Source organism: Myotis yumanensis, unplaced genomic scaffold (assembly GCF_028538775.1).
Source record: "Myotis yumanensis isolate MYYU_CA2020_CCGP unplaced genomic scaffold, mMyoYum1.0.hap1 SCAF_11, whole genome shotgun sequence".
Lineage (NCBI taxonomy): Eukaryota > Metazoa > Chordata > Mammalia > Chiroptera > Vespertilionidae > Myotis > Myotis yumanensis.
In genome coordinates, this window is record NW_027223762.1 from 248,089 (window position 1) to 268,279 (window position 20,191).

Genomic DNA, 20,191 nt, shown 5'->3' on the forward strand with positions numbered 1-20,191 from the left:
AGCAGCCCGGCCCGGAGCAGACGCGACTGAGGCTCGTGGTTCAGAGCAGCCCGGCCCGGAGCAGACGCGGCTGAGGCTCGTGTTCAGAGCAGCCCTGCCCGGGGCAGACGCGACTGAGGCTCGTGGTTCAGAGCAGCCCGGCCCGGAGCAGACGCGACTGAGGCTCGTGGTTCAGAGCAGCCCGGCCCCGGGGCAGACGCGACTGAGGCTCGTGGTTCAGAGCAGCTGCGGCCCCGGGCGCTCCGGTCCTCACGCTCACCTCCGGGCTCGGAAGAGGAGAGAAGGTCAGGCTGTAAGCCGTGCTGCTTCCATTTGCTGGGAGAAATGCACCATGGGAACGTGTGCGGGGCCGGGGGGGGCTGTGATGTGGGCCACAGGGCGACTCTGGGGAGGGCTCCATGACCTCCGACCTCTGCTCGGTGCCGGTCAGTTAACTCCAGACCAGACCATCCCATCCAGGAAGTGCCCGGAAGCCCGGATGAGGGAGACGCAGAAACGATGGGTGTGGGTCTGCTGTGATTCTGAGATCATTTCGTGAGGAGAGAGAATGCTGCGGATTCCTGTGCCTTTAGGGTCTACAATGGCTGAAGTCCTCGTAGTCGTCTTTTGTGCAGAGAGGGTTACGGGAAGCAGTTATTTTATTCCCGTGCTTCCTCCCGGGGACTCTGCACAGTTGGCCGTCAGCATGAAACAAGGCCGGTGTCACCGAGCTGTTCCACTGACTGCAGCTGCCAAGTCGCCCGGTTCCTTTTCGGGTCCTGAGGACCCTGCGGCGGCTCAGCCTGCGGGGCGGGCGGCCCTCCCGCTCAGGGAGGGACTCGGGTCCTCCGCTGCCCACGCCGGCCTCTGGGCACCTGTCGCCGTGTGGGGACAGGAAGGGTCAGCGACAGAGGGCCTGCCTACAAGTTGCCCCAAAAGGCAGCTCCTGGGGACCAGCCCTGAGCGTGTGTCTCTTCATTCGGTTGTAGAATGAGAGCGCCGGCCGCCCTGGGCGTCTCGCTGGCCGTGGCCTGCAGCCTGGTGTCCTTCCCCTTCCTGAGGGGCAAGGCCCTCTGGGGTAAGTGACAGACGGATGGGGTCTGAGGACCGGCAGAGTCCCCGCCCTCCATTCCAGAGCAGAGGGCGCTGGGGCTCAGAGGCAGGTGGGAGGCCCCCGGGTTCTCCCGCTTCCCCAGAAAAAGAAGAGCCATTCATGAGTTTAACAGAATTAAAACAGCTCTTTCTGGAAAAGAACCGATTTTCCCAGGAGTGCGCAACAGACGTCCGTTTACCTGCTCAGGTACGTGGAGCAGGAGAGTGTGTGGGAGCATCTGCTTGCGCTTTTGCCGAAAGTCCCTTCCGTTAAGTACCTTCTCCGGTGCCCTCCGGGAATCAGGGTTACATCACCAGACCTGGTGACCAAAGCAGAAAGTCCTGCTGATGAAAGAAAATAAGATGCAGATGATGAACAGCAGGAAGTAGAGGCGTGGCCTGCAGAGGGGAGGCGTGACCTGCAGAGGAGAGGCGTGGCCAGCAGAGGAGAGGCGTGGCCTGCAGAGGGGAGGCGTGGCCAGCAGAGGGGGCGTGGCCTGCAGAGGGGGGCGTGGCCTGCAGAGGGGAGAAGCAGGAAGCAGCCTTTGTTTAAAAAGGAAAAATTTGGCAAATTCATTCCAGTTCCTTGGACTTCGTACCCTTCATTTGGAGCCTCGCATTTTAACCTGGAAATGGGTTTGCAACATTGTGGACCATGTGCACCGGGGTCCCAACCAGCAGATGCTCATTTCTCGCAGCTCTGGAGGCTAAAGTCCAGTCCAGGCGCCATGGACCTGGGGTCTGACGAGGGCCGCATCCTGGTCCACAGGCGCCACGGGAGGCCCCGGGGTCTCTGCTGTCAGGGCCCGGACCCTGTTCGTGAGGCCCCACCTCCTGCCGCCCTCAAACGGGCGACGGCATGTCAGCCCGTGAATTTGGACCACAAACACCAGACCGTGGCACTTCCTGGCCATCCCACGGACTAAAAGATAAAACAAAGTGGGCGTCTTCTCACTGGAAGCTGCGGGCCATTGGAGCGGTTTATCTTTCGCTAAAAGCACAGGCTAAGCCCTGGCCAGTTTGGCTCAGTGGATAGAGCGTCGGCCTGTGGACCGAGGGGTCCCGGGTTCGATTCTGGTCAAGGGCACATGCCTTGGTTGCAGTCTCCTCCCCGGCCAGGGCCCTGGTGGGAGCTCGTGCAGGAGGCCCCCATCGATGTGTTTCTCTCACATCAATATTTCTTTCTTTCCCTCTCTTCCACTCTCTCTAAAAATCATTTGAAAAATAGCCTCTGGTGAGGATTTAAAAAAAAAAAAAAGCACAAGTTAAAAGGCAAATATCATGAATTTTCTGTATTGCTGGTTCAGGTAACAAAAATATTCAGAAAAGGCTATAGAGCAGTGGTTCTCAACCTGTGGGTCGTGACCCCTTTGGGGGTCGAACGACCCTTTCACAGGGGTCGCCTAAGACCATCGGAAAACACATCTGTAATTACATATTGTTTTTGTGATTAATCACTGTGCTTTAATTATGTTCAGTTTGTAACAATGACAATACATCCTGCATATCAGATATTTACATGACGATTCATAACAGTAGCAACATTACAGTGATGAAGTAGCAACGAAAATAATGTTATGGTTTGGGGGTCACCACAACAGGAGGACCTGTATTAAAGGGTCGGGCATTAGGAAGGTTGAGAACCACTGCTCTAGAGAATCGTAGCAGCCGGAGCTGGTGAGAAAAAGGCACAGCCCATTGCACCCACCTGAGGCCAGATCAGTGGGCCCCGTCCTGGTGCCCGGGCACCGGCGCTCTGCCCGCGAGGAGCTGCCACAGGTTAAGGTGGGAAGACGGGCAGGGGCCCAGGTGCACCACAGCCTCCAGCTGGGCCCCGCGGAGAGGCTGACAGGACGCGGTGCTGGCCATTCGTGCCGCGCTGAGGGTGCCACTGGTTCCACAGGGAAGTCCGAGGACTTGCACGCGCTCAGCGTTTTGGAGGACAGCCGGCGCCTGGAGGACGCGGCCGCCCACAGCACGAGGGAGAGGTACGTCCGCGCCCAGGGAGGGGACCGGCCATGCCCGGCCCGGTGTGCCTGGTCCTGTGACACCTCCGCCTGTTTCCCGAGTTTCATCTCACAACCACCTCCAAACTGGCCCAGAATCTCCGTTTTGCGAATTCAGAACCAGAGCTCACGTGAATTAATGCACTTACCACCGTCTGTGGAGGCAGCCGGAGGAAGCACTATTCAGTCTCCCAGTCTTTCTCTAGCAAAACAGAGCCAAGCACAGCCATCGCCCGGCCAATGACCGATCCCGGCCTGGGAGGGGTGAGGTGGAGGAGGGGGGGTGGAAGTCCTGACGTTGGCGGCTTCTCTCCAGGCTGTGGGACTAAATCTGCCCATGTTCTCTCTCTTTTTAAAAATTTTTTTCAGAGAGGAAGAGAGAGGGAGAGAGAGAAATAGAAACATCATGATGAGAGAGAATCATTGATCGGCTGCCTCTACACTGGGATCGAGCCACAACCTGGGCATGTGCCCCGACCGGGAATAGAACCATGACCTCCCACTTCCTAGGTCGATGCTCCTGGGAACACCAGCTGGGCCAGAAGCAGTAGATTTTATATCTCCCCTTTGTGCCGTAGGAACCTCAAGAAAAGAGACATCATTTCTCCATCTCGGCTTCTGTCTTTTCCCAAACTCCCTGAGCCAACAAGCCAAGCTGTTTCCCGAGCGGCAGAGCTTATGGAGACGTCCATGTGGGCGATGAACAGCAGGGTTTACCGGAGGCAGTCACAGCCTCCAACAGGTGAGTGAGCGCTCGGAGGGGTCCCGGTCCCCCCGGGAGTGCCAGCAGGAGCACCCTCCTTCAGGGCCCGGGTGGGGCCCCAGGAAGGCATGACCCCTACTCACACGCAGGACTGACCCAGCAGTTGGTAAAACACGATCTTCTGTTTTGTTCGTCTGAGGATGAACTGTTTCTCTGCTATTCAAATTGGATTTGGAGAACCAGCTCGAAATTAATTTGTGAACAAACAGCAATAGAATTGGCAAAAGAAAAACCCACAAAAACGAAAGAGCCTGTTTTCTGGGGTCCTGACCTAGAACATTCACCAGCATCAGCAGGAAGGAGCAGGAAGGTTTTGTGGGCGGACACACCCATCTCGTCAGAGGACTTGGCCTGGCAGGGTTTAGGCGGGGAGGGTAGATACCAGGTGGTCGCCGTCCACTGAAGCATCACGTGGCTGGACACAGGCCTCAGCTGTGCCGTGTGCCACCAAAGACGTGCCCAGCGAGGTCATGGTCACCCGGAGAACTGGCCTTCCCTGGGCTCAGAGTTCTTGAGACCTGCGTTTCCGAAAAATCAGAAGAAAATAAAATTTAAAAGCCCGTCTTCTGAGCAGTGGGGATGCTCTTGCGGGTTGAGCGGGAGGATTATTATGTGGGACCCAGACCCGGAGCCCACGGGCAGGTGCTGGGTCAGGGGGCGTGGCCTCACAGAGGGTTTACGCCGATGTGTTCCCCAGATGCTCTGTCCGAGGAGCTGCTGAGCACCATCGCCAACGTGTCGGGGTGCCTGCCCCACATGCTGCCCCCGCAGTGTCCGGACACCTGCCTGGCCGACAAGTACCGGCTCATCACGGGAGCCTGCAACAACAGGTAGCTCGTCACCCGTGACTGCAGGTTGGATTGGAACCTGACTCCCTCCCGGCCTCTGTCCTGGCCCCTCGCCCATCTGTACACGTCGTCTGAACGCCCGTCTGGCCGGCGCTGCCTTCCACACGGTCCTGTGTCCAAATGGCAGGGCCTCTGGGACCCCACACCCTAGGGTGGGGGTGGGGAAAGGGTCACAGGGTGACCAGGAACGCGGAGGAACAAGCAGGGTGCATGATAGACGGGGATCGGTCCTCAGCCTCGTGATGCGGGCAGGCCCCACTCGCGGATCGGGGCTGAGACGGGACCAGCAGGAGGACGCGAGGTTCCTCCCTGCGACAGGCACACAGACAGGCCCCGCCCGGGACTCAAATGTAGACAAAGACCACCCTGGGGTGCTGAGAGGCAGAGAGCAAAGGTCCCGACCGCCACCTCGCTCCTGAGCTGAGGTGGTTCCGCAGTTCCCCGACCTGCTTCTCGCAGCCTCTTCGCACTGAACGTGCACGTGTGAGGCAGGAGCAGGCGCAGTGCCCGGGCGGGGTGGGCGCCTGAGGGACGAGACACCAGCACCTTTCCAAACTGCATCTTTGTGGGAGCCCCCCAAGTCTCTGTCCTGCAGGGAGGGCCACCCGCCCCCCCAGCCCGTGCGGTCCCAGTGTGAGGGGCACCTGAGCAGGAAGGGCTGTTGGAAGGTGGGAAGGTGTGTCCTGGGCTGAGGGAAGGGCGCACCTGGAGCGTGGAACGTGAGAGGATCCAGGTCCATGCATCCCCCCGGAGCCCGTTCACTCGGTGGCTCCCCTGGTGTGAGTCCGGCTGGAGGCCATGGTGTGAGTCCAGCTGGAGGCCGTGGTGTGAGTCCGGCTGGAGGCCCTGGTGTGAGTCTGGCTGGAGGCCCTGGTGTGAGTCCGGCTGGAGGCCGTGGTGTGAGTCCGGCTGGAGGCCGTGGTGTGAGTCCAGCTGGAAGCCGTGGTGTGAGGCCGGCTGGAGGCCGTGGTGTGAGTCCGGCTGGAAGCCGTGGTGTGAGGCCGGCTGGAGGCCGTGGTGTGAGTCCGGCTGGAAGCCGTGGTGTGAGGCCGGCTGGAGGCCGTGGTGTGAGTCCGGCTGGAGGCCCTGGTGTGAGTCCGGCTGGAGGCCGTGGTGTGAGTCTGGCTGGAGGCCGTGGTGTGAGTCCAGCTGGAAGCCGTGGTGTGAGGCCGGCTGGAGGCCGTGGTGTGAGTCCGGCTGGAGGCCGTGGTGTGAGTCCGGCTGGAGGCCGTGGTGTGAGGCCGGCTGGAGGCCGTGGTGTGAGTCTGGCTGGAGGCCGTGGTGTGAGTCCGGCTGGAAGCCGTGGTGTGAGGCCGGCTGGAGGCCGTGGTGTGAGTCCGGCTGGAAGCCGTGGTGTGAGGCCGGCTGGAGGCCGTGGTGTGAGTCCGGCTGGAGGCCCTGGTGTGAGTCCGGCTGGAGGCCCTGGTGTGAGTCCGGCTGGAGGCCGTGGTGTGAAGTTGGCTGGAGGCCGTGGTGTGAGTCTGGCTGGAGGCCCTAGTGTGAGTCTGGCTGGAGGCCGTGGTGTGAAGTTGGCTGGAGGCCATGGTGTGAGTCTGGCTGGAGGCCCTAGTGTGAGTCTGGCTGGAGGCCGTGGTGTGAAGTTGGCTGGAGGCCCTGGTGTGAGTCTGGCTGGAGGCCCTAGTGTGAGTCTGGCTGGAGGCCGTGGTGTGAGGCCGGCTGGAGACCGTGGTGTGAAGTTGGCTGGAGGCCGTGGTGTGAAGTTGGCTGGAGGCTGTGGTGTGAAGTTGGCTGGAGGCCCTGGTGTGAAGTTGGCTGGAGGCAGCATTGAGCCAGGGCCCGGGGGAGCCTGCCTGGGGGCTTCCCTTGAGGATGGTTTATTGTAGGTGGACCTGCTGCCTCCTCCCTCCTCCTCCCGCCCCTCCCCACTCACCTGGGCACCTTTGTCTCCACAGAGACCATCCCCGGTGGGGCGCCTCCAACACGGCCCTGGCCCGGTGGCTGCCGCCCGCCTACGAAGATGGCATCAGCGAGCCCCGAGGCTGGAACCCCCACTTCTTATACAATGGGGTTCCCCTGCCCCCGGTCAGTGCCCCGACGCTGCATGACCTGCATTAGGGTTGGGCTCCATGACCTGTCCCTGAGCCTGCGGGGAGGTGGCGGGCTGTGTGCGGGTGTCTGTGGGGTCCCCTCCCCCTCCCCCTCTCCCTTGTGGGTGGGGCCCCTTGTGGCAGAGGAAGTGACGTCACCAGTAGTGAGGGGACCGCAGGTTAAAGTGAGGCCCGCCTGCCTCCTGGGGGTGGGTCCTGAGGCCTTTGTCACAGGGGCAGCCAGGCCTGTTCAGACGCGTGCTAGTCAGGTGCTGGCTCATCCCAGCCAGTGAGCCCCCCCAACCCCAGACAGACCCCTGCCATCCGGCCCAACCGCGGATCCCTTCCTCTCCAGGTCCGGGAGGTGACACGGCAGGTCCTTCACGTTGCCAACGAGGCGGTGCGTGAGGACGGCCAGTACTCGGACCTGCTGGTGGCCTGGGGGCAGTACATCGCCCACGACATCGCCTTCACGCCACAGAGCCCCAGCCAGGCCGCGCTCGGGGGCAGCGCCTGCCCGTGGGCCTGCGAGAACCGGGGCCCCTGCTTCCCCATCCAGGTACCGGGTGTTCCCAGGGTCCTGCAGGGGCGCCGGGACCCCAGGTGACCGCGCCTCCCCGTCTCCCATAGCTCCCCGCCTCCGCCGCCCAGGCCGCCGGCACCGCCTGCCTGCCCTTCTACCGCTCGACGGCCGCCTGCGGCAGCGGGGCCCAGGGCGCCCTGTTGGGCAGCCCGTCCACGGGGAACCCGCGGCAGCAGATGAACGGGCTGACCTCCTTCCTGGACGCGTCCACCGTGTACGGCAGCTCCCCGGCCGCCGAGCAGGAGCTGCGGAACTGGACCAGCGCGGAGGGGCTGCTGCGGGTCAACCAGCGCCACCGCGACAACGGCCGCGCCCACCTGCCCTTCGTCTCGCCCCGCACGCCCCGGGCCTGTGCCCCCGAGCCCGGCGCCCCAGGCCGCGCGCCCTGCTTCCTGGCGGGGGACAGCCGGGCCAGCGAGGTCCCCGCCCTGACGGCCCTGCACACGCTGTGGCTGCGAGAGCACAACCGCCTGGCGGCCGCGCTCAAGGCCCTCAACCCGCACTGGAGCGCGGACACCGCCTACCAGGAGGCACGCAAGGTGGTGGGCGCCCTGCACCAGGTGCGCACAGCGCCCTCCGGAGCCCCGGGCGGGTGCGCGAAGCCCCGTGGGCGCCCCACGCCAGGTTACCCCCAGCTTCCTGGGGCTGGCTGCCCCGTCTGCACTCTCATCCCCTGGGGGGGGAGGGGCTGACATGTGACCAGGAGTCGGGCAGGAGCAGGTTCAGTCCGCCGCTGGTTCCTGGCGCCCAGAGCCTCAGGGTTTTAACTCAGCGAGTCCTGGCGACCCCGAGCCCCTGGGCACCAGTGCCTTTGATAGTTTATACTTTGAATCAATGGAGAACATAGAGAAAAACAATGTGAGGCTGTGAATCACCAGTGGACTCGGAGTCTTAATCCTTTCCTCGATTATGATGGTTGAGGTGGAATCAGAGGGTTGCTGTTGTGTTCCGTGTGCAACTTGTCTGTTCTTCCCGCCTTCCACCGCCTGTAATTTAAGACTTTCCAGACTTTCCTCCTGCCAGTGGGTCTGTGGTGTGTGTGGTACGAGTGTGTGTATGTGTGTGTTGTGTGGTGGGTGTGAATGGGGATGTGGCTGTGCATGCATGCGTGTGTGTGTGTGTATGGTGAGTGTACATGCAGGTACGTGTGGTGGGTGTACATGTGTGTGCATGTGGGTGTGCATGTGTGTAGGTGGTGTGTAATGTGTGTGAATGTGAGTGCAGTGCATGCGTGTGTGTGTGTGTGTGTGTGTGTGCGGTGAGTGTACGTGCAGGTACGTGTGGTGGGTGTACACCTGTGTACATGTGGTATGTGTACATGTGGGTGTGCATGTGTGTAGGTGGTGTGTAATGTGTGTGAATGTGAGTGCAGTGCATGCATGCACGCGTGTGTGTGTGTGTGTGTGTGGTGAGTGTACATGCAGGTACGTGTGGTGGGTGTACATGTGTGTACATGTGGTGAATGGCACAGGTGCTGGAATAACAGGTGGGAGCTCTCTCTCCCTCGTTCTTCCTCTTTGAAATCAATAAAAATAATTTTTTAAATCAATTTTTAAAAACTCTGTGGAAGAGGCTTTTGCAGCTAAGGAAGCAGGCCCGGGTGGGGGTGGGGGCTGGCCGACCTCCTGGGGTCACCGGCTGGTCTGCGTCCTGAGCCCCGGGTGCCAGGTCCCTGAAGACTGGATGTTCGCTGTGGGTGCAGGAGCTACTGCCGCGCCCGCAGGGGGAGTGGGCGCAAGGGGAGAGGCGGTTTGGACGGAAGTCGGACGGTGGGTGCTGCACCTGCTCACCTGTGTCCATACCTGGGTGGCGTGGTCCCTCCCCGGACACCTCTGAGCCCGGGCTGGGCAGGGAGACCCTCCTTCCCTGAGACGGACCAGCCCTGCTGCCTCCCCTCCCCATCCCCCCCTCAGAGACTCCCACATCTCCTTTCCCACAGATCATCACCTTGAGGGATTACGTCCCCAAAATCCTGGGTCCCCAGGCTTTCGGGCAGCACGTGGGGCCCTACGAGGGCTACGACTCCGCCGTGGACCCCACAGTGTCCAACGTGTTCACCACGGCTGCCTTCCGCTTCGGCCACGCCACGGTCCACCCACGGGTGTGGCGGCTGGACGCCAACTTCCAGGAGCTCCTGCCCCCACTGCTGCTGCGCGACGCCTTCTTCAGCCCCTGGAGGGTCCTTAACGAAGGTGCCAGCCCCCCTCCTCTCTCCCTCCCTCTCTCTCCCTTTCTCTCTCCCTCCTCTCTCCCTCCCTCCCTTTCCCTCTCCCCCTTCCTCTTTCTCCCCCTCTCTCCCTCTCCCTCCCTCTCTCTCGGAGACAGACCCACCGCAGCCCCTCAGTGCCAGCGGCCCCACCGTTCACATGGGCAGTTGGGTAGATCTTGCCAGTCATCGGTGTTTATGGAGAAAGCACGTGTGCTCGGAGCTTTTATTTTTCTATTTAATTTTAAACATATTTTTATTGACTTCAGAGAGGAAGGGAGAGGGAGAGAGAGAGAGAGAAACATCAATGATGAGAATCACTGATTGGCTGCCTCCTGCTGGGGATCGAGCCCACAACCTGAGCCTGTGCCCTGACCAATCCGACCGTGACCTCCGGTTCATAGGTCGACGCTCACCACTGAGCCACGCCGGCCGGGCTGCTGAGAGATTTTAAAGGCTTAACTGTTCCTCAGAAACACCCGTGTCAGGCCTTGCAGCTGAGCATTCACGGGGGAAGTGTCCCAGGCCCGGCTGCCTCCCCCGTGGTTTCAATGACACTGAAGGAAATCGGACTGTATATCCTACCTGGTAAACGAGGCCCTTTTCCCGTAAACACTGTCCGGTGGCCACGCTCAGTGATAGGTGGTTTCAGAAGGTCACGGCGGGGTCACGTGTGGAAGTGAATAGTTTAGAAACCGCTTCAGTTTTGGGTGAGGTATGCGGGTTCTCCACACTCCCCAGTCCCTCCTTTCTTCCCGCCCCCTGTTCTCTCTCTGTCTGTGTGTCCGGAAGCTTCTCTCCGGCTCCGAAGGCTCTTGGCTCTGAGTGGCTGTGGGGAGGAGGATGAGGAGGCCACTGTACCCGCTTGGTCACCATGGAAACGGTCAGCACGCCGTGTGGGAGAGGCCAGGGTGCAGCCGGGCTGCCAGGGGATCTGACCGGTCCCCACAGGGTCCCCGGGGTGGCTGGCGCTTTGGAGGTGAAGGGCCCCCCCCCCCCCCCACTCCTCAGGGCTCCCTCCGCCAAGCCCCCACCACGCTACTGATGTTAGAATTCAGCAAATGCTTCTCTTGACTGTAATGTTTTTGCTGCAGAAAATAAAGCAAAAAACTTGAGCATCTGCCCGGGCTGGGTGCTCAGTGGTTAGAGCCCGTGGACTGAGGGTTCCCGGGTTCGATTCCTGATCAAAGGCACGTCCCTCGGTTGCAGGCTCGATCCCTGGCTCTGGTCAGGGCACACGGGGAGGCAAACAATCGATGTGTCTCTCCTTCTCTCCCCCTCTTTCCTCCCACCCACTCTCTAAAAATCAGTGGAAAAAGGAGCCTCGGGTGAGGATTAACCACAAAACACTCGAGCATCTGAGGGGCTCACGCTGGCTCCCCTCGGACCCAAGTCCTGACCGCCCTGCACCGGAGTCAGTCCCCTCAGGCTCGGGGTCCAGGCAGGGCCAGGCACCCACAGACGGCGTCGGAGAGAACTGGAAAGCTTCGGGGCCGCGGGCTGAGTCGGGGAGCCCCGAGGACGTTGGTTAGGAAGACGCGTGGTTCAGGTCTGGCCGGAGACACGGTCGCCCTCGGGTGTCTTGCAGGAGGTGTGGACCCCCTGGTGCGGGGCCTCCTGGCCAGGCCGGCCAAGCTGCAGGCGCAGGGCCAGCTGGTGAGCGAGGAGCTGACGGAGAGGCTCTCCGTGCTGGCGCCCGCCGGGACCTTCGACCTGGCGTCGCTGAACCTGCAGAGGGGCCGGGACCATGGGCTGCCAGGTGAGCGCCTCGCCCCCCGCGGCCGGGCTGGGCCTGGGGGCGAACGGGAGGCCTGCTCCCTGGTCGGGTCTGGGGTAACTGTGTCTGCAAACCCGCTGTCCACTTCCCAGAAGCGGGCTTTCCCCGTTCTAATCGGTGTGTAGTGTCTCCTTGTTCTCCTTGTGGTGTTGTGTTGTTGCTTTATAGGGCTGAAATGCTTTTATTGTTTTCATTTTTATTTATTTTTATGTTTTAAATATATTTTCTATTTCAGAGAGGAAGGGATAGGGAGAGACAGAAACATCAATGATGAGAGTCATTGATCAGCTGCCTCCTGCACGCCCCCTACTGGGGATCGAGCCCGCAAGCTGGGCATGGGCCCTGATCAGGAATCAAACCCGGGACCCTTCAGTCCAGGCTGAGGCTCTATCCACTGAGCCAAACCAGCTAGGGCTATTTTTATTTTAATTTTTTATTATTTTTTCCCTTGGTAATATATTTCCTGTTTTATTATGTTTTTAATGTTCACACACTTTATCTTTCATTTTTATTTTTAAAAAACCTTTATTGTTGAAAGTATTAATACGTCCCCCTTCCCCCCATTGGCCCTCTAGCCACCCCTGCTCCCCGCCCCAGCCTCGCCCCTGTTGTCAGTGTCCATGGGGGATGCCTGTTTGCATACAAATTCTTTGATGATCACTTCCCACTCACCCCCCACCCTTCCCTCTAGTCTGTCCGCAGAGGAGCCGCTCACTCTCTTAGACAACGGGACCCCGTGGGCCTGGCGCCCTGTGAGGGAAGAGCCTTTGGGGGGGAGGGGGTCAGGGAGGCTGGGTATCTGAGAGGCTGGGTGTCCGGGAGGCTGGGTGTCCCGGGCCCATGGTGGAGTCTGTTCGGGCTTCCCAGGGCGCGACACAGCGTCACAGGGAGGTCAGGATCCACGCCTCCCATCCCCCGTCCCCCTGGCCCCGGCCTGGGCTGTGCCTAACCCGCTGGTCCAACCTCCCGGCCATGGTGTGCCCGGCCCCTCTTCTCAGGCCGGGCCCTGGGCGTCCCCCCTGCACCCTCCCTCGGGTCCACTCTGGGCCCCTCTCCCCTCAGCTGTCCCCTCCACACCATCTGCCCCATGGCCGACCCCGTGCCCCGTGCCCTGTGCAGGGTACAACGCCTGGAGGGAGTTCTGCGGGCTGCCCAGGCTGTACACCCGGGCTGACCTCGGCAGCGTCATCGCCAACGGCAGCATCGCCGACCGGATCATGCGCCTGTACCAGCACCCGGACAGCGTGGACGTCTGGCTGGGCGGCCTGGCCGAGGACCGGCTGCCGGGCGCGCGGACTGGGCCCCTGTTCGCCTGCCTCATCGGGAGGCAGATGAAGGCCCTGAGGGACGGCGACAGGTAGGTGTCAGGCCAGTCACACCACAGTCCGGTTCACAGGAGGCGGCCAGGCCTGGGTCCGGGGGCACCGCTCTGCAGGCTCGTCCCCCGGGACGCTGGGGAGAGACACCTGGACGCCCTCTCGCTCAGAGCCCTGGTGTCCCGGACGGGAGCCCTGACCGGGCGGCCCCGGTCTGCTCCCTCCCCTGCAGGTTTTGGTGGGAACACGGCGGGGTGTTCACGGAGGCGCAGAGGCGGGAGCTGGGGACGCACTCCCTGTCGCGGGTCATCTGTGACAACACGGGCCTCTCCCGCGTGCCCACCGACGCCTTCCAAGCGGCCACGGTCCCCCAGGACTTCACGCCGTGCGAGGGCGTCCCCGGCCTGAGCCTGGAGGCCTGGAGGGAGGCCCCCCCAGGTAACTGAGCCCCCTGCCGCCTTGGTTAAGGGCGCAGGCCCCAGCGCAGGAGCAGCGGCCGGTCAGCACGTTGGGAGAAAGCAGCAGGGAGCTGGGCCGCGACCTCGTGGCGTCCCCTCTGGGAGTCAGGACGCCCCCGGCCGGGACCCTCCCCGGAGGAGGACGCTGCCCGTGTGGCTGGGTCAGTGCCCAGGGGGCGGCCGTCACGGCTCCCGGCCTCACAGGAGTGACGGCTCGGGCGAGGCCTTGGTTTCCGGGGGACGGGGTGCCCCCCGGCCTCCACCTGCCTGGTCCCCGGGGGCCACCCACACTGACGGCTGCGGTGGGTGCAGGATGCTGACCTCCCTGCAGAGCCCAAGGCCCCTGGTTGAGAAGCTGTTGCCTGGATGACACATTTAAAAAAAATGTTTTAATTGATTTCAGAGAGGAAGGGAGAGGGAGAGAGAGACAGAAACATCCACGATGAGAGAGAACCACGGACCGGCTGCTCCTGCAGGCCCCTCACTGGGGATGGAGCTCACAGCCCAGGCCTGTGTCCTGACCACGGGGAGAGACACAAAGCCAAGGGCACAGAGTGGAGGAGAGTGGGAACTCCAGGGCGGAGACGGCAGGAGAGGCGGCAGGTTTCCCATTGAGGGAAGAGAACCTGCAGCCTGGGGGGCCGTGTGGGGGTGTCGTGCGGGGCCTGGGGGGGTGTGCGGGGCCTGGGGGACCATGTGGGGCCTAGGGGGGTTGTGCGGGGCCTGGGAGCGGCCCCAGGGAGGTGACAGGTGACAGAGCTGACTCCCTCTCCCCGGCCCAGAGGACGCATGTGGCCCCCTGGAGCGTGTGGCAAACGGGGACTCCGTGCTGTGCGGGCCCCCAGGGCAGCGTGTGCTCGTGTTCTCCTGCCGGCGCGGGTTCCGGCTGCAGGGGCCCCAGCAGCTCGCCTGCTCCCGCCAGGGCCGGGACGACCAGCCCCCCGTGTGCAAAGGTCAGTCCAGCAGGCGTCCTTCAGTGGCTCTGCCCCAAACCTGCCCTTTCAGACGCGTTAAAAATGAGCCTTGTTCTCGGGAGGCCCTCCGGGCACAGGCGTCCCCACCCGTGTGGCCGGGAGGTCACGGTCCGCTCCTGCCGACCTGTCCCCAGGGGACACCTTTCCCAGACGAGGTGTCCAGGTGGGCGCATCGCGGGGCCAGCGGTGACACAGGCGGGACGGACTGCAGCCGGGGGGGGGGGGGGGGCGGGGGGGGGGCGGGGGGGGGCAGTGTTGTGGTAAAGAAGCTGCAGAGCCAGTTTCTCTGGAATCGAAACAGAAGTGTTTCCACAGGAAGAACCCGAGGGCAGGCGCCCACCAGAGGCAGCGCAGGCTCACGGCCCACACCCCCAGGGCCGCTGGCTGTACTGGCAGCTGCTGCCTGGCTCTCACTGTTTGTCACTCCCCTTGTGACGCCCACAGCTCACCCTCCGGTAGCAGAAGTTAGCACCCGGGAGGCTTCAGCGGTTCAGACTTAGTGCCGCGCACAGTCAGGCGCTGTGCCCGGGCCCGGCTCCTTGTTGGCAGGACACCGAGGACAGGGTCAGGGACCGCAGGCCCCACAAGCTGACCATCCTCTTCCAGGAGGAGACGGAGGGGCAGCGGGCTCCCTGGGAAAGGGACCCACCCACATGAGTCACGGTGGGCTCAGGCTCGGGCTTGGGGTCAGGTCAGGCTCAGATCAGGCTCGGGGTGGGACTCAGGGTCAGGCTTGGGTCAGGCTCAGGGTCAGGGTCAGGGTCAGGGTCAGGGTCAGGCTCGGGAGGTGGAAGGGGGGCTGTGGCCGGGTCCTCAGCCAGGTCCTGACCTCCGTGCTCTGTGCAGACATTAATGAGTGTGAAGACGAGCAGGGGCCACCCTGCCAGGCGCCCGCCCGGTGCAGGAACACCCAGGGCAGCTTCCGGTGTGAGTGCTGGGAGCCGTACGTGCTGGGAGACGACGGGCGGACCTGTGTAGGTGAGCCCAGCCCTGGGGGCCCCGCCCGGGAGTTACACACCTGGGTGACAACTCCGGCTGTGCTGGAGCTGAGGCCTGCTTGTCCACTGGGCTACTCTCCGGGGCTGGGAGGGAGCAGGCATGTCCAGTGACTACTTAGGCCGAGACTGACCCCGGGACCCAGAGCTGCCCTGGGCCTGCCTCACCCCCAGTGAGCTATCCTGGGAGCTCAGCACGGTGCTTAATCCGTGCACAGAGCAGAGGGTGAGCGACTTGCTCAGGACCACACGGCCCGCAGGCACAGACCTGGGATTCGTAACGTGGCTCCTGTAAAGGAAAAACAACGTGCAGATACTTGTTAATGGGAAAGAGATTTATCCACCCTCCCGCAGAGGGGCGGGGCCTCCGTGCAGGCCTGAGCTTAACCCCAAGTCCAGCAAAGACCACGGTGCACAGCCAGCGGCGGAGCGAGGGCGAAGAGAAGGCAGCAGAGGCACGGTGGGCGCAGACTTGGGACGGGGTCCGGCTCAGGTCCGGCTCAGGGTTGGGGTCAGGTCAGGGTCGGGGTCAGGTCAGGCGCGGGGTCAGGCACACTGCCACTGCCTGGGACCCACGGGCTTGCTGACCGGCGGGCTCTCACTCAGACTCCGGGAGGCTCCCGAAGGCATCCTTGGTGTCCATCGCGCTGGGCGCCCTGCTGGTCTGCGTCCTGGCAGCCGCCACCTGGACGGTGATTTGCAGGTGGTAAGTCCCGTCCTCAGGGACCAGGAGCCACGTTCTCCCCGTGGAGGCTGGTGACCACGCTGCTAGTCCCCGCCGCGTGCGTCCCCTCTGTGCACGAGGAATCTCCAATTTTCTCTCATCTCTCCCTTCTCTCCTCACTCTCTCAGTTTTCTTGCATTTCTAGCTTTTCTCCTCCTGTTCTCCATGTCCTTCCATCTCTCGCTTTTCTCCTAATTTTCTCTATTTCCTTGGTTCTCTCACTTCTCTCCTCGTTCTCTCAATTTTTTCTCATGTCTCACTTTTCTCCTCTTTACCTATATTTTCTCTCATTTCTCACTTCTCTACACATTCTCTAAATTTTCTTGGATTTCTTGCTTCTGTCCCCAATCTCCCAGTTTTCTCTCATCCCTCACTTCTCACCTCATTCTGTCCATTTTCGTGGGTCTCTCGTCTTTCTTCTCAATCTCCCAGTTTTCTCTCATCTCTCGCTTCTCTCCCCGTCCCCTCACTTTTCTCCTCATTCTCCCAGAGTTTGTGGATCTCTCTTCTCGACATTCTCACCGTTTTCTCTCATATCTGACCTCTCTCCCATTCTCTCCATTTTCTTGGATTTCTCGCTTCTCTCTTTATTCTCTGCGTTTTCTTGGATTTCTCTCATCTCTCCTCATTCTCTTTCTTTTCTTCCTTCTCTCCCTTTTGTTTTCATTCTTTCCATTCCCTTCTATCTCTCGCTTCTCTCCTTATTCTCTCAACCTTTCCTCATCTCTTGCTTCTCTCCTCTTTATCTCAGTTTTCTCTCATCTGCCCCTTCTCTCCTCATTCTCTACGTTTCCTCGAGGCACCGACAGTGATTCACAGGGTGAGCTGCTCCGGGAGCCGCACCTGGAGGAGGACAGGGCGAGGGTCTGCGCTCACCTTCTGCAGGGAGCAGCTCTACCCTCCTCACCTGGAAACTCTGTTTCTCCCAGGTCCTCGGTGACAGAGTCTCTGTCCCCACGTTGTGATGGTTGTTCCTGGGAAGCCGCTCTGTGACGATGAGGATGACTCCCCCACGTCCACCGGCCTCCCCTCTGTCGTCTCGGCCACGTCCACCGGCCTCCCCTCTGTCGTCTCGGCCACGTCCACCGGCCTCCCCTCCGGTGTCTGCAGAGGAGCCAAGGCGGTGAGATGACCCTTAGGCTCGTCACCACCCGCCAGCGAGTGGAGGGCGGCTCTGCGTGTCGGGGTCGCCCCCACTGAGCCCTGTGCCGGCCTCAGGACCAGGGGCCCATCGGTGCCAGCTCGTGCCCTCTGCTCACGGGGATGGTGTCGGCTCTTCTGCGTCTGTGGGTCCCTGGGGGCTGGACTTCTGCCTCGGACACTATGCCAACGAACAAGTAAGAAGCCAGCATCGCCCCCCCCCCCCCCCCACAGGTCCTGGAATAACCAAGCGCATGGCTCGGAGTCCTGGCAGCGTGGAACTGGGCCACGTGTGGCCATCATGGGCTAACGGCTCCGTGAGCAGCCCTGGAGGTCACCCTGAAGGTCACCGTGCCGCCCTTGGCTGGCGGAGGGGTCATCGGGTCCCCGCGTGGAGGGAATTGGCGTCACAGCAAATTAAGGTTCAAAGAGAGGTGACCACACAGTCACAGGCGACCCTGTGGCAGCCGCTGGCCGCTCAGTGGACAAACTGTCCCCCAGAGCCCCAATGTCCACGTGGGCTGCTGTTCTCCTCATGAACCCACTCAGGATGCATGCACTGTCCAGGGTGAGGACCAAGGCTGGGTGTCCCCTGGACAAGACTGGCCTTTCCTTCATGACACAGGCAGGCGGCGCCACCTGGTGGCCGATATGGGGAGCGCAGGCATGGCCATGGCATCCTGACCCAGGGCCTTACCTTCTGCCCATCATGTCCCCTCCTGTTCCCTCCGGCCTCTTCTTCCCGGAAACACGTCGCCACCTTGTCACTCAGCCGCCAGCCCTCCGGGTCCGGTTGGTGCACGGGTGTCTGTGCCAGGAGAGTCCTCTGTGATGAGAATACCGTCACCGTATACACAGGGTCCAACACTGAGATTGAAAGGAAAACAACCATCAATCGTAAAACATTTGAGCTGCTGGGTGATTTAGCTTTAACACAACTGCTGATAGAGTTTATCTCCGTCTTTTTTTAGACGCCTCTAGGGCCTAACGGTCAAATTTTGTTTTAACGGAATATTCTTTAAATCGTTTTGATTTTGTTTTTAATTTGGAGAAAGAACAGTCTGGATCTGTGGACCCAGTAACGCAAATTGTGAAAAACAAAAGTAAAGGTCTTACAAAAAAATGGTGTTATTAACTTTTTCTCACCACAGTCGTCTGACAGCTTTCATTTCTGTTCGCATTTCACGTGGTTGTACCTGGTGGTGGAGAAAAGAGCATTATTAAAGCTTCGTCTCTTTAGAAAGAAAAAGATGATTCTGCACGTTCTGCATTCTCCACAGGCGACTTGGCCCATTTCGGTCGGCTTAGACCAGGGGTGGGCAAACTTTTTGACTCGAGGGCCACAATGGGTTCTTAAACTGGACCGGAGGCCGGAACAAAAGCATGGATGGAGTGTTTGTGTGAACTAATATAAATTCAAAGTAAACATCATTACATAAAAGGGTACGGTCTTTTTTTTTTTTAGTTTTATTCATTTCAGACGGGCCGGATCCGGCCCGCGGGCCGTAGTTTGCCCATGGCTGGCTTAGAGCAAGACCGAGGTCAGGAGTCTTTACCCTGAGTCGTTCGTCTGCCAGGGTGGCTCCCGAGCAAACAGCGGGTGGAAAGTAACACAGTCTGCCTCCAATTAGGGCGAAATACCGACGTCCCGGGTCCTCGGTCTGTCAGCAGAAAATGCACAATGTCGTCAGACTGGTGAGATGTTCACCGAGGCAGCTTGGGAATGAAAACACGGTTGTTTTCATGTCAGCGCACACGGAGAGGAGTGGTGTGGGCCCCGCCCAGGGCGGAGAGCAGGCGAGAGACCAGGGTCTGCGGTTCCCCAGGCATCACCGTGCCCACACGGCAGGGGTGTCTTTGGGCTAAAAACCCAGACGACACGGGAACCCTCAGACCCAACCAGGCCCCACAGGGGGTACACGGATGGCCTGAGTCTACTTCTCACTGGCCCTGCTGGGCTCAGGGAACCACTGGTGAGTCTAAAAGCAAAGCGCGCAGCCGACGTTCGTTCATTTTATGTGCACGAAGGAAGCTTTCTCTCGATGGTCACTCGGGGAGGGAACCGGAGAACCAGGCTCACACAGTGGCTCTTCCTCCGCAGGTCAGTGAGCGTGACCACGTGGTCCCTCGCCCCCACATCCACCTGGGACGCAGGCGGCTGCCTGGATGTTCACGCCTCACTGTACATACACACATCGTGTTTGACACCTTTAGGATGTAGGTCAGACTTGAGAACTTTTAAAAGTGGGAAAAGCCTGGCCGGTGTGACTCAGAGATTTAGAGTCGACCTGTGAACCCGGAGGTCACGGTTCGATTCCCGGTCAGGGCACAGGCCTGGGTTGTGGGCTCCATCGCCAGCGAGGGACGTGCAGGAGGCAGCTGATCCATGATTCTCTCATCATTGATGTTTCTATCTCTCCCTCTCCCTTCCTCTAAAATTAAAAAAAAAACCTAACCGGAAAACCTAACCCTAACTCTAACCTTAACCATAACTGTAAAACCTAACCCTAAAAGCTAACCCTAACCCTAAAACCTAACCCTAATGCTAAATCCTAACCCTAATGCTAAAACCTAACCCTAATGCTAAAACCTAACCCTAATGCTAAAACTTAACCTTAACCCTAACCCTAACATTAATGCTGAAACCTAACCCTAATGCTAAAACTTAACCTTAACCCTAACATTAATGCTGAAACCTAACCGTAACGCTAAAAGCTAACCCTGAGTAAAATCTAACCCTAATGCTAAAACCTAACCCTAATGCTAAATCCTAACCCTAATGCTAAAACCTAACCGTAACCCTAACCTTAGAAGCTAACCCTAACCCTAACGCTAAACTTAACCCTAACCCTAACGCTAAAACTTAACCTTAACCCTAACATTAATGCCGAAACCTAACCGTAACTCTAAAAGCTAATCCTGAGTAAAACCTAACCCTAATGCTAAAACTTAACCCTAACCCTAACCTTAATGTTGAATCCTAACCCTAACCCTAACCGTAATGCTAAAACCTAACCCTAATGCTAAAACTAAACTCTAACCCTAACCTTAATGCTGAAACCTAACCCTAACTCTAAAAGCTAACCCAGCGGTTCTCAACCTTCTGGCCCTTTAAATACAGTTCCTCATGTTGTGACCCAACCATAAAATTATTTTCGTTGCTACTTCATAACTGTCATGTTGCTACTGTTATGAATCGTCATGTAACTATCTGATATGCAGGATGGTCTTAGGCGATCCCTGTGAAAGGGTCGTTCGACCGCCAAAGGGGTCGCGACCCAC

The 20,191-nt window shown here is 60.1% G+C and overlaps 1 protein-coding gene across 1 annotated transcript; it reads left to right on the plus strand.

Annotated features, from left to right (window-relative positions):
• The first annotated feature begins 56 nt into the window (after positions 1 to 56).
• On the plus strand, positions 57 to 18,306 carry TPO (thyroid peroxidase). Its single transcript, XM_070428600.1, has 16 exons — positions 57 to 284; positions 969 to 1,057; positions 2,975 to 3,059; positions 3,656 to 3,819; positions 4,538 to 4,670; positions 6,602 to 6,731; positions 7,092 to 7,295; positions 7,367 to 7,879; positions 9,259 to 9,511; positions 11,114 to 11,284; positions 12,422 to 12,659; positions 12,851 to 13,056; positions 13,859 to 14,029; positions 14,897 to 15,028; positions 15,652 to 15,751; positions 16,699 to 18,306. The coding sequence occupies exons 2-16, from the start codon at positions 970 to 972 to the stop codon at positions 16,760 to 16,762; spliced, it is 2,652 nt and encodes an 883-aa protein (XP_070284701.1). The 5' UTR covers positions 57 to 284; position 969; the 3' UTR covers positions 16,763 to 18,306.
• The last annotated feature ends 1,885 nt before the right edge of the window (positions 18,307 to 20,191 follow it).